At 23.3% G+C, this 14,837-nt stretch overlaps 2 protein-coding genes across 3 annotated transcripts in view; one reads left to right on the plus strand and one right to left on the minus strand.

Moving 5' to 3' along the window:
* Positions 1-4,255: 4,255 nt before the first annotated feature.
* Positions 4,256-7,969, plus strand: LOC112593518 (mitochondrial coenzyme A transporter SLC25A42). Its single transcript, XM_025337926.1, has 7 exons — positions 4,256-4,589; positions 4,651-4,764; positions 4,865-5,055; positions 6,086-6,218; positions 6,387-6,519; positions 6,587-6,758; positions 7,629-7,969. The coding sequence occupies exons 1-7, from the start codon at positions 4,569-4,571 to the stop codon at positions 7,750-7,752; spliced, it is 888 nt and encodes a 295-aa protein (XP_025193711.1). The 5' UTR covers positions 4,256-4,568; the 3' UTR covers positions 7,753-7,969.
* An 838-nt stretch (positions 7,970-8,807) lies between these two features.
* The window catches only part of LOC112593741 (COMM domain-containing protein 4), a 32,724-nt gene continuing 26,694 nt past the window's right edge, over positions 8,808-14,837 (minus strand). For both annotated transcript variants that reach the window (XM_025338264.1, XM_025338265.1), the window contains exon 9: positions 8,808-8,992. In XM_025338264.1, the coding sequence (XP_025194049.1) occupies positions 8,937-8,992 (56 nt within the window). In that variant the 3' untranslated portion in view covers positions 8,808-8,936. The remainder of the gene's footprint in view (positions 8,993-14,837) is intronic.

Consider the following 14,837-nt stretch of genomic DNA (forward strand, 5'->3'; position numbering starts at 1 on the left):
ACACACACACATATATATATATGCATATAGCAGTTATTAGAAATAAAATAATTAAATATTATTAGGCATATAATAAAAATATGTAATATTATTATTTTAAGTATATATTATATGGTTCACGACCCAATACCACGCTGCTCGTGATCTACAAGTGGACCACGGTTCATGGGTTGGGAACCGCTGGCCTATAGGCTAAAAGCTACCTATTATAATTTATAATTACCCTAATTACTATAGTATAGACTATAGAGTATAATATGTACTACTGTCTACTACAGTATCACCTCACGGCTCACATAAAGGTGCTATGTTAATAATTAAATAGTTTATAGGTACTTTATTGTGTATAAATGTATAATATGTAATTATGTGTTATAATATAGGTAAGGTAATTGTTTTAAACAAAGGTTAGGTATTATTAAAATTTATTTTATCGAAAAGTAAATATATTAAGGTTTTTGAATTTTTTTTTTTTACATCAAATTAATTTAATGTTTACAACATTTTTGAAGTTCAAAAATTTCAAAGGCCTACAAACATTATGCAAATTTACGATTTGAATGGTTTAAACGTAGTCTACGTTTAATTTTGTATAGTAAATTATGTTAAATTTTAAGTGATAGGTAAGTAGTGAAATTTTCTAAGTTTTCACGATTCATATTTTTTGAATAACAAAAAAAAAAAAAAACCTAAATGTCTTTTAAGGAGAAATTACTATTTACTTGGGACTAGGTATTCAATGTCAATATAATTTGAACTTCAATCTCTCATAAATAATGACTATGTTTTTTCACATTTTAATTAATTGTTTACAAAAATATTAATATGATGAATCTAGAAAATATTTTCAAGCTTCAAGTTTAAGATTAAAATTTTTTTTTTTTGGCTTGCAGGTCATGAAGGACTTATGCCACTTTTACCACGTTCCCCCACAGTTCCCGATCATCTGCATCCTCAATTTTTGTCGTTCCTAAGCTTTCCAGATCTTTGTTTACTCTATCGAAGTAGTTGATACTAGAACTATAAAATCTAAAACAAAATATAAAATGATAATTATTTTTTAAAGACATTTAAAATTCAATTTTGAATATAATTACTTATTTAAATGAAAATAACGATGTAAATTATTTTGTTATAATTTAAAAATATTATTATTATAAACAAACAAATAAAATAATTTTGTCAAAAACTGGTTTTGCGTGAATATTCCCATTAATTTCTAATTTTAGGTTTTCCTGATTAGTTTGAAAAATCAAACTGAAAAGTGTTTAGTTCTTTAGTTTTCATTTCTCAGAAGTACAAATAAGATTAAAATTTTTATTAGAAAGATAGAAGCTATTCAAAGTTAAATAACGAAGAATTTTTTTCAAGTATTTATTGAGTAATTGCTTAGACAAAAAGTATACAATAGCAAAATTAATACATTTATTGCTTTATTCAGCATTAAGTATTAACTCAAATTTGAAAATACATTGATCGTTATTCGTTAGTATACCTATATCAATAACGTACTCAAGAGGGTAGGGGGTTTCCAGGTCTGAGCCTATTGACTGACAGAAATTAAAATTCTAAAGTATTACATTCTTACACATTGTTTAATTTTAATCGTACTAATACTTAATTGTACTGAATTGAAATGAACAATTTTTTTCTTACGTATTTTTGCATATTTTAATTAAAATGCATGTAATTGCATAATTAGTTTTTAAGAATTTATTTAAAAAATGAACTTAAAGATGAAGACCATTTTCATGTACATTGTAAATCTAATATTGATCGGTAATTGATTTATATACGCCGTAAGTAAATTATCTTTGGCTATATCATTGATTTTATAATTTGCTCTAACCTAACCCGGATCAACAACTGTTGCCTACACCCTCCGCACCAAACAAATACTATCGCGAGTTGTTGTCATCAGTGCAAACCGGCTTTCTGGACGCCGCGACGTCACTTTTCTAAGTATCAACGTGTAAACGTGCTGTGCTTTTTGCTTCAAACTTTTGTTGCCAAATTTTCGAGAAAATTTCACCCGTCGTCATTATCTAGTCCAGAATGCATTTAAATTATATAGTTAAAAAAAGCTTATTATTTATTTAAGTCAGCTGAAACAACATTTTAATTGCATTTTTATTTTCTTAAATAATAGCTAATAACTAATTAGTTAACTTTCTTAGATTGCTAATACATATGTTGCCTAATATCTAAGCTTTTTTAAAGGTTATTAATCCTCGAAATAATAGTGTTGGGTGTTGTTTGTAAATGTTAATGGTAATTTGACTCATGAACAAAAGCATCTAGTAAGTTATAACTGTTATAAAAGTTATTATAATATTCTTTAATAGATTCTTGTATAACCATGGATTTCTCCTACTACATAATGCATATCTATTATTAAATAAAAATAAAAAAGGAAACTAAAGTTTTAACATCAATGGTTAACGGTTTAGTAGTTATAACTGGTTGGTTTTCAAAATATGTCAATTGGAAATATTACAGAAATTTAATGAACATGTAAGATTTGACTACCATAAACTTTTAGTTAAAAAGCAGAAGGGTTTTTGAATATTTATTCAAACAAAACATCATCAATAATAGGTAATTACTTTAGATAATGAAAGATTAGATAGTTGGAATAATTTAATTATAATTTTGTTTAAAAGTATTATACGTAAAGACCGGATTTATATTTATTTTAAATATATGCATGCATCATTAGGTAATACATTGGAAAAAATATTTTATTAAAATTAAATAATAGATACATTGGTCATATAAATAGGAAAATACTAATGTAATTAATTGATTAATTGATAAATTCCTATCTATGAAACTAGACCCTCTCCATAGAAAATTCCTAGCAAAGGCCCTATTATAAAATTAATGATTATACTGAGTAAAAGATTTTATACCTAGGCTTGTTGTGAATTGTGGTTGTTTATGTAAGTTCATTTAATAGTCGTTAGTACCTACGAGTGTACGATGTTTGTTTATCGTGTGGATACAAAAATTAATATTTTTACGTGACATTCAGAGTAACATTCACATAATAAAGACAAAATTTAAACAATTCGTTTAACAATTTTCAAGTGATAAATTATTAAATGATATTAATAGTATAAAATACTTAAATTTATTAATTTTGATATATCTTTAAAAAAAAATTTTTAATGTTTGATTGAACTTAAAAAATATTTTTTTAATTTATTTGTTACATATATAAATACATAATTCTTAGCCCCAATAATTATGTTATTTTTAATCAATATTTTTTTTATGTAACTATTCTATAAAAGCTGTTCATAATAAAAACACGTTTTGAAATGTTCATTGGTATTTGTAGATAGGTAGGTATAGACTATAAAGATAATTTATATCTCATAAAAATGCATAGATAATAGGTAGTATAACGTCGTATTATATACCTATTTCTCAAAAAGTATTATTATGAAAGCCTAGTCATTTAATTATCATTTACATTAGTTATATTCAATAGATTAGATATAACTATAATAGTTATGTTGTGTTGTTTTTTTTAAATGTACTTAATTCGTGTATCGTCATAAATGTATATTCCTATTATAATTTAAACCTATTTAATAATTAGAGAACAAATAATAAAAGTGAATAATGATTAATTCCATAACTTCATACCTACTAATCTGAAAGATTCGCAATCAATAGCAAAAACAGGGAACATCCAACAACTAGCAAAATTGTAATTTGTAAATAATTTATCCATATTATATTTTTTCATCAACGATCACACTAGAAATTTTCTTTTTGGTATAGGAACTGCGTTTATTGTTGCAGATCTAAAATAGGTAGTTATTTAATGGTAAATCGGTGTGTAAATAATATAATATCTATTAATAATTTTGATGATATAACTAGTTACATAAAAATTGATTAATTTAAGAGGTCGTCTAGTAAAAAACGTATTTATGAAACAATTATAAACCACATGTTAGTCTTAAGGAACTGGGATCGTTAATTTCTATTACAAATTGATTCATTAAATGTTTGCTGATCACTGATTGTTTATGCAATAAGTTAATAACGTATTAACGTCTGACGTAGTGACCTTTATTTATTGTAGAAAAGTTAATACTAAACTTTGACCTTGATTGTTTACCGTGGAACACATGTACGTTTTATGTAGATTGCTAAACACAATAATATGTATTTGATCTAAGCTCATAGCTAACACATGTTCGTTATCAGTCACGATAACGGTGACGTTTGTCGTTATCAGACTTTACTCTTTAAACAACAGAAAAAAAAAACAATATCGAGCGAAACGATATTATTACATTCAATTCGATTTCGTAATACTACTTCAATAGTCTAGTATACACTGTCTCAAATGTCTCAATTACTTCATAGTTTGTGTTAATGACTACAGCGTTCTGAAAAAAAATTTACACATCACGAACATTTCCTGATGTAATTTCTATGTCAAGGACATTGGTGGTTGTTCACAGCTGCCAAATTTATTGTCAACCGACTTCAATGTTCATTGCATGAATGATGGAATACGATAAATACCTCCGACCACTTCGGCGTGCATGATGGCACACGATATACAGGTAAACAACTTAGCAATTTTTTTTATAATTGTAGTTTGGTTATAATAATTGTTTGCTTTAGAAACATGATTCCAACTCTGTAAACGTACTGCACAGTTTGGCAGCTGGCGCCATTGCTGGTGCTTTAGCCAAGAGTACAATTGCTCCATTAGATAGAACTAAAATCAATTTTCAAGTGAGTATTGTAATTATAATGCTTATGATTTTACATTATTTATTTTCCAGTCAGAAATAAAAAAACTAGTCTATAACTATTGATCAATTTTAATGTTTAGATATCTCAAGAACCATATTCAGGTAGAGCTGCATTTAAATTTTTGTCTGATACTTATGCAAAAGATGGTTTTATATGGCTATGGCGAGGCAATACAGCCACCATGACCAGAATCATCCCATATGCTGCTATTCAATTTACAGCATTTGAACAATGGCGGAAATTGCTGAAGGTTGATTCTCTAAACACAAAGTAATATTACTATTTAGGCATGATTTTTTGTTCTAATTACATACTAATTAGACAAATGAACATTTTTAAATAAATAAATAGTTCTATGTTAATAATTATTTTATTTGTTAACTCTAAAATAAGAACACATAATTCATTATGTTAATTTAAATTTAAGTTTAAAACCAGCAACCTTAATATTTATAAAAATTAAACTCTATTGCTATAAAATCGTATCATTTATTTTTATTTTTTTTATATTACTTTTACATTAAGTCCTCCACCCTGATAAATATTTGAGTTACAGTATAATTCAACAATAATTAATGTAATTAATTTTGATATTGATGTTTTAGCTTATAGCTTGCCTATAGTGTTATGTACAGAATTATTTTTGACTCTTCAATTGTAAAATAGGTATTAAAACTAAATATAATTTTAAAATTATATTATACACCATAGAAACTCAATTTTAGTTTGATTTATCCTAGTCAAAGTTCAGTTATATAGTTTATTTTATAGAATTGTAATGAAATACTTTTTAAATATTATAAATATTAGTAAATAGTACATAAATACTCATTAATGCTAAGTCTTTCACATTAAGAATTTCACTGATGTTACTTTACTTGTATTATTTGGTATTAACTATTATGTTTTCAATTAACATTAATTTATTAAAAATAAAATAATATATAGTTTATAATTACATTGAATATTTAGTATTATTAGCTTAAATATCAGTAAAAACAAAATATAAGTAAATATAATGATTACTTTTATTGTTAATAGTAAATAGTAATAAAAGCAGTACTAAATTTAATTTGAACATTTAATGGACTTTGAACACATAATATTAATTTTGATAACTAAAATAATACAAAAATATTGGTTTTAAATTTAGATTAAAATGTAATAAATTGATTTTTCCCTGCACATTTACAATTTTTTTTTATTTATGTTTTAACAAACATGTGGTTTAATTTTTTATTTTTATCAACCCTGTTTTATAATTTGATCGTTTATTTTATTATATTATATATTTTTTTAGAAATAATGGAGGTCTTAAGTTTCTTTCTGGATCTTTAGCTGGAGTAACATCACAAACACTAACTTATCCTTTAGACTTGGCAAGAGCAAGAATGGCAGTTTCTACCAAAGATGATTATAGATCGTTGGGAGATGTAAAGTATTTAATTTTAAATGGATTTATTGATGTAGTTATATTAATTATTTAGTTCGAAATATCTTTGAGTATAACTAACATAATTAAATTAATATAACTTTTATTAATTATATTTATTAGTTAACTATTTAAATAATTGATGTTATTTACCATGTTACTTATTTAGGTGTTCAAAAAGACTTTTAAAGTTGAAGGGATAAAAGGCTTTTATCGAGGCTATGTGCCAACAATACTAGGCATTATACCTTATGCAGGTACAAGTTTTTTCACATATGGGTCGTTAAAGTCACTTATTAAAGGTAAGTATTTATAAAATGTATACTTGATAAAATCATCTTCAATACCTATGCTTAATATTTAATACAGAAAAGCATGGATATGAAAATACGGTTGTGAATTTAGCATGTGGTGCAGTAGCAGGTATGGCTGGTCAATCATCTTCATATCCCTTAGATATTATTAGACGGAAGATGCAAACATCAGTAATTACTGGAATAAATTACACAAACCTTAGAACTACATTTATAATGATTTATAAGTAAAGTATTTTTATTTTATAAAAATACGATTGAGCACAGTTCTTTATTATAGTAATATTTTTAATACGATTGAGCACATCTTTTTTTCTCCAACATTGCTAAATTAAATCTTATTTATCATAAAGTATTTATGATATTGATATATAAGTTACTTTCTGTGTGTAAGTATATATTTATCCATACCAAAATATAAATACAAATGCCAACATGATTAATTAATATTTTATTTATGTAATATACACTCTAACAGTAACTATACACATTAATATATAAGGTAATCATTAGTATTATTATATTTTGTGTCCAATAATTTAATAAATTTCATATTAATACTCTAAAATTTTAGTTATAACTTACGTATTATATTTTTTCATTAACCCTACATAAAACAAAATATTTAGTAATATATATAATATATATACATTTATTTACTTTCTTGAAAAATTAAGTGACTTGTAACTTTAAATGTAACTAAAGTTTATGATGGTTTTAACTGCAACTTGTAACTAGATACAACTAATCAAGTAACTTGATTTCTGATAGTATATCAGAAATCAAGTAACTTGATTTCTGATAGTATATCAGAAATATAAGTAAAACAATTTTTCTTAAATTGATGAAGCTTGGACTTGTGACAATATATAAACCAAAAAGTAATTTTCCTTACTTAATAATAATATGGCAATGTTGCATGAAATTTTGTGCTCAGTTGTTTTAGTTTTTTTGGTTGATAGTGATTTATTTGTAAAATATGCTAAAGTATTACATTAAAAAGTTAAATTGTCTAAAAAGATACAATGTGCTTAATCGTTTGAGAGCTTGTTTATAAATAAATAACTACGGTTATAAATATTTTATGTTTAATCTAGAACTGAAGGTATTAGACAAGGTTTTTTCAAGGGCCTAAGTATGAATTGGATTAAAGGTCCGATTGCTACTGGAATTAGTTTTGCTACATACGATTTTGTAAGGAAAACTTTAAAAAATATTTGAAGTTTTCAATATTATTTTTCACCATTAATGTGCCTAATTTAATTATGTTGTTACCATTAGATTATATTGATTCTATTTGTTCGAAACCATTAATTGTGTATGAACTGTAATATCTAGTCAAATAATTTTAATTTTGATGAGCAAGTTTGGACATAATTTTATAACACCTCTATACTTATTATAAAATATACTATACATTTAAAAAATACGTAGAAATATCAATATCAGCGATATTTCAGTTGATATTTTAATGTTTGTTATTGTTTTAAAAACATGTTATTAATTGATTTTTATGTTAGTTTTGAGTAATAATTTCAAAAAAATTATTGTTTAGGTTGAATGTACTGTTTAAAACTTCAAAGTGTATTATTTGTTATTTTCATAGTTATTTATATTAATGATTTGAAGGAATAATTCAAAAAATTAGCTACATAAATAAATTGATACATATTATATATAAATATTTAAATCATTAGTATTTATTGATGAAAAATTCATTTGTATATGTAGCATTACTTTTTTGAAATAATTAATTGAATTATTTCTATAAATATTGTAATTTTTACTTAAACTTAGAAGTTGTTACACTAGAAAATTTTAAATTTTATTTAATTAATTGAAATCAAATAAGTAAATTTGACCATATTAAAGTGTTGTGATAGTTTTAAAAATTAGTAATTGATTAAATGTACAACATTCTTCCTAAATAACTAAATTGAAGATGAGGTAGTTGGAAGAATGAATTATTAAAATAATTTTTTCTCAATCTTTTAAAAATTAACCATAATTCAAAATATTTAGATGCTTAATCTTGATGTATAATTTATAAATAATTAATTTTCAATACAATTACTACTTTTCGAATACCTCTCACAACACTAATTTTGCTTAAAGATTATTAAAAAATGAAAGTTAGTTTTTTTTTAATGATCAAATTTTTTGTTGTAATTGTTTTTCTTTTTTAATACTTAACCTTATTTGTTGTTTGAATCTGAAATCATTATTTCATAAATAATTTTTAATACAATCCCATAAAAAAAAGTTAATGTTCTATGATTGTAAATAATATTGTATACATTTATTAAAATGTTATTGTATTTTTTAAATATTGACAATAATATGTTGTAACTTGTACTAATGGTTACTAATTAGTTATACATACTAGATAAATTAATTGAAAATATTTATTCTTTACATTCTTGAGCTAATGTATTCATTTGATTGCTAACATCACTGAGCTCTGAAAATAATAACAAATAATTAATATTGTAACGGACAATAATTTAATGTGTATAAATGTAGTTTTGAAGACTGACTGAAATTGTATAATTTTGCAATTATAAATTACCTTAACATTTTTTTTAAATAAATTTAAAATGGATAATTTAAGTAAAATTATATTTTACATTATAAGTTTATATTGCTTATTACATATTGGGCTAATGTTGTGCACAACATTTTTTCCAGATAATGCTAGATAAGTATATTAAGTAGCATGTACATATTTTGATCAAATTATATATTAAATGATTTAGGCACTGAATGAATATTTAAATATTAATATTCATAAAATAAGGTATAACGATATGTTTAAGCTATCATAAGAACCAATAAACTTGTTTACATTATTATACAGTATATTTGTATTGAATTATACAAGTTAATAGTAGTTATATGATATAATATTATAATAAAAAATAATATAATAGATATCTAAAGTAATTTCATTATCAATTTATTTAAATTCAACCTACTGCATTCTAATAAATATACATATTATTAAACATTAAGAAATAAATAGTGATTCTGTCTAGAATTAGTTTTTAGTAAATATAAAATGATTTATCATAGAATTCAAATTTAACACATACATTGTAGTGACTTATTCAAGGACATGGTACTTTTAAAATCTATTAGGTATGCAATCGAGCAAGTACAAAAGTTTCTTTTTTAATTGATATTATAAGATTGTATTTGCTGAAACAATGGAATTTCCTTAATGTCACATGAGTTAATTATCCTATGGCTATACTTGTATTAAAATTTTGTTTTGTTACATAAACTGAATGGACGATTTGGTTATACAAAAATAAAAATAAATTAATAAATTACAGATTAGGTAGTAGACAGCAGTGTAGTTATAACAACAAAGTTATATTTGATTTAATTTCCTTTATTGTGAGGTTGGGAAAGTATCCAAGATTAGGTACTTACATAAAAAAATATATTTGCAAAACCACAATTCACAAAATATATACCTATTTGAATCTCTATGTAGATATTTACATTTTTTAGCTTCTACATTTTGGAATTCGAAGCATTGACATTCCACCACTCTAAGTTCACTATTTTTTTATATTGTGGTTTGTGGAAAATGTCATCATAATTTGTTGTATAAATTATCGATAGTCGAGGATAATATCTGAACTACACATCTATGACATTCTATAATGTTTTGAAATGCGATTAACGCTGTGCTATTGGACCACGGTTTTAGAAAATATAAGACTGATTTGGGCTGTGTAGTAATGGACTATCCGCAATGAAACAAAACTTGTAAACGGTTTTGTCATTGTCACAAGGGTTTTTGATTATTTGTGTAGTAATATAGGCGAAGCTCTGAGAAAGTATGATCCGTTAATAAATAATAATTTAAAAAAAAGGGTACATTATGAGATTATAATAGTATTGAAAATCCAGAGCTTGCTTAGAAAGCTTTTTTTTTTTTGGATACTTAGATATAGTTTAATTTATAATAAAAAATACCTAATAAATAATGGTGGGATCTTCAACTAAAATAAAAGTATTGTGTTACATACTTACTAACTAATTGTGATATATATATTTAATAGAAAATCGTTATTAAACTCCATTTAAAATATATAAGTAATTAATTTAAATAAAAACTCATATAGGCTAATTAAAATGTGGTTAGCGATTTCATTTAAAAATATGTAGGTATAGATGTAGTGGCGTATTTACAAACTTATTTTTTAAATTATACAATCAGAAAACATTTTAAATATATTTTTCAAAATTTTAAAATAATAAAATAAATTTAAATGTTGATAAACGAGTGTCTTATATAAAATAAATTAAAAGTAAATAATTAAAACAGTAGTAAAAATAAAAATTTCAAATATTCATGTTGAATAAATACAAATTTTTAAGTTTACATTTTGCTTACTATTTTTCCTAGACATTTTATCTATTATGTCGTCAAAGCATTTCTAGATTTAATTTAACATCAAATAAAAAACAGTCAAATATTATTGGGTTGTAAATTGTTTTTTCCAAAATTACTAAGTAATATAGCACCTTTTAATTTAAAATGAATACTATATTTTATTTTATTTTTTTGGTATTTCATATTTTAGTGTCAATTTAAAATTTTTGGAGTCATTTTACTTTATTTTATGTTCTGTAATATTTTTGTAACTAGTTGATGACGTAAGATCTGAAAACAATTCGTGTTTAGTTTTATCTGTCTAAAAACAAGTGGAAAAACATTTAAATTAAATAGGTACTTAACATTAACTTGGTTTCTAAAATAATTAGTATGACATCAAAATATAATATATTTAACTTAAAATCTTTTTTTTAAAGTAATGATAAGAGTTCCATAACCATAATATTATTAAATATTTTTAATGTTATTTATTTTTCATGGTTACAATTCATAGATACAATAAATTTGTTATAGGCACAAAAATATGTCAATTTTTTGTTGTAAGCCAATTTGCCCATCAATGGTAGAAAATACATTTTTTTTTAGATTTTCTTTCTTTATTAAAACATAAATTATTTTTACAGCGATCAAATCGTTGAAATGAACGCAGTTTTTCAAACAATTGTTGACACTGTTGTGTCTTCTATATCAAGTAATATCTCCAATCAATTGTTAAGTTTGATACACGAATTGGAGAGTCAACAAATAAATTATATTTGTATAGATCTTTTTAGTGGGTCAGTTACCAATCATTTCTAATACAAATTTAGTAGTTTTATTAATTGTGTAGGATACAATTTAATGATAGTTTTTCTGCCGCAGAAACAGCCAAAACAGAATAGATTTTCGTAATAACTGCAAGTCTATAGAACGCATACAATTTTTATCATTTATAAAATGAAAATGATATATTTATAATGAGAAATTTATTACATTTTATTATGAGTCATGACCTAGCGTGTACGAATAAATGTTTATTATTGAAGCTAAGACAATTTATTAGTAACGCTATTTTACATATAGGTTCTCTTTAATTTAATATTCTCAAATCCTAGATGTTTTCAAAAAAAAAAAATAATAATAATAAGAATTAAACTTAGGTTCACTTTGGATAACCTTTATTATAATTTTCAACAAAACTATTACTTATAATTGGCATAGTATTATTATTAAATAATAAAATACTCAATATTTTAGATTATTACTTTCAATTTTACTGTTTAATGTGAGTTTTTCATCATAATCAATTATTCCAACTATAATATTAGACCAGCAAGGAAAAAGTATCATAGATAGTTCAACACTTAGGAACTATTTCAGGAATATATTGCGTATTATCAAATTCTCCTTCGATACCAACAATTTGAGTCTCGCATTTGGTCAAAATAAACTTTGTCCAGTATTTAGATAGACTCGATAAATTAAAATTATTTACCATATCAATAATTTCTAATAAATTTTCTTCAAAATTATTATTATTTAATTAGTTGCTAACAGTGATGGCACGAGATATTGAACTACATGAATCCCAGAAGGATTCTGTCCACCCACCCAGCAAATTAAAGGGTATCTTGTAAAAACAAGTCTATTTTTTTCAAATTTACATTTATGAATATCTAAATTGTTTATTACCCCTATCAGCCTTTACTACTATAACTACTCCAGTACTCCATACTACTAAAGTATTAAACACCCATCTATCTGACTTGAATTACGGTGCTTAAAAAACTGTTTTAGCGCTTTCATTAATTACTAAATACATATGAGGTGGTGACATTATTACTGATTAAACACTGATGAATTAAAAAATAAATATATTTTAAACAAAAAAAGGTGATAATATACATTTATTATATAACTAAATAAGTATAAGAGTATGATAGGTTGATCATCTACGTAACATCTTAAGGTAGAATTGGAAGGTGTTTTATTAAACGAATGCTTTTAAAACATTTATAATAGTGACCTAATTAATGACGACATACATTTGAAACCTATAACACTCTACAATAACTTATTCCCGTAAAGCAATTTCTCTAGTTTTTTTTTTATCTTTGTATTTTTGTATTTTCTTATTTTATAAATTCACTATAATAAAAAAAAAAATGAGTACTTACCATACACACAGCATATAATTTAAGTTAAATATTATTAATGAAATGAGCATGAAAAATACTGTTTTAAGAAAATAGGTAACTTTGTTAATTTAACTCAGAATAACATAATGTTCACAATTCACGATGATGAAATCATGAAAAAAAAAGAATCAACATGTATCGTTATAATATGTTTATAGATAAATAAAAAAAACAATGATACGATAATAATTTCAAAGTAGTTTAAAAATAGAAGTTTTGTTCCACTTATAAACTTATTAATATTATAATATTAAATAAATACTAAATAAGTATAAATCTTATAATAATTTAAACAAAAATTATTTATAATAGTTTGTTAATACTAAATATAATTAATTTAATATAGCCGGTTTTATAGGTATATATTTTGTGGATGGTAATGGGAGGGGTTCTTATGAGCTTATAGTTGGAGAAAACTAGTAAAAATACTAATATAAATATAAATTAAATAATAATAATAATAATAATAAATTATTTAATATCAATAATTAAAAATTGATTACTAATTTTTCAAAAAAAAAAAATTTCCAAAATTTCACTTTTAGGATGCCAGACTGAGGTTCTTAATTGAATTAATCATTTTCTAATGAAAAATGCAGTTTCTTCACTACGAATCGTATTCAAATTTAAAAATAAATAATATAATTATTTTATTAAAATGTATGTGTAACACGACTGCAACCAATTTATGCCTTATAGTACTAAATATTAAATAATAAAAAAAATAAAAGGTTTAGAAAACAGTTATTTATATTAATTAGGATTAAAGCTATTATATTCTATAAAGAACTAATCAAATTATTAATCAAAAATGATAATTATAGTTTCATTTGCACTGATTACGCATAAAATTGTAGACATAACAGAAATGTAATTATTTATTAAATAGGTACCAACCTACGTAAAACAATAAGAATAATTAAACGCTGAATTTAATATTTAAATTTTAATAAATAAATAGGTAAATTAATAACATCAATGTAATAACTAGTAAGTAACAAGATATACTTAAGTCAAACATTTCAAACAATCGAATCGTATACGTATAGGTGCTCTTAACTTCCACTATGCATAGTAAGTACCAACATATACAAATTTTTCAACATACTTTTTATATTATTTTTTCATCTTTTTGTAATTTAATACTCTTGATATTGAGTATTTGATTAAATCTCAATTTCCATATTATAGGTGCACATTTTTACTTAAATTATTATTTGTTTCTATAGTGATGTTCTGTATTTATTTTATTTATTAGGTAGATAAAATATTTAAAAGAGTTAAATAACTAATAAACATATAAAAGCATCTATTGAAATTGAGTCAATTATTAAATAAAACGCAATAATTTTTGTTGAAAAAGTAAACGAGGTTATAAAATATAAAAATAAAAAACTGAATTCGAAATTATTTGTTTAGAAAATTGCAGTTTATTTAGACTAAAATATTTTTAAGAACTATTTAAGTCGGAGATAATGATCAATTTAGATTTTTACAAGTAAAATAAAATAAAATCTATATAGTATTATTGTAATATTTATACTAATTTATATGAACCGTTTATTGATAACCGATAAGTTATTAAATGTATGCATTTTATACTTTTATAAATTAAATTAAATGTTATTGTCTTTATTCGCAAAAAGATTACTTTTTTTATTCAAAATACAGAGTTCAATATTGAATTCATTTAAGACTATTATAACATATATTTATAG

The sequence above is a fragment of the Melanaphis sacchari genome, unplaced genomic scaffold (genome assembly GCF_002803265.2).
Source record: "Melanaphis sacchari strain LSU unplaced genomic scaffold, SCAv2.0 Contig20_pilon_pilon, whole genome shotgun sequence".
Taxonomy (NCBI): domain Eukaryota; kingdom Metazoa; phylum Arthropoda; class Insecta; order Hemiptera; family Aphididae; genus Melanaphis; species Melanaphis sacchari.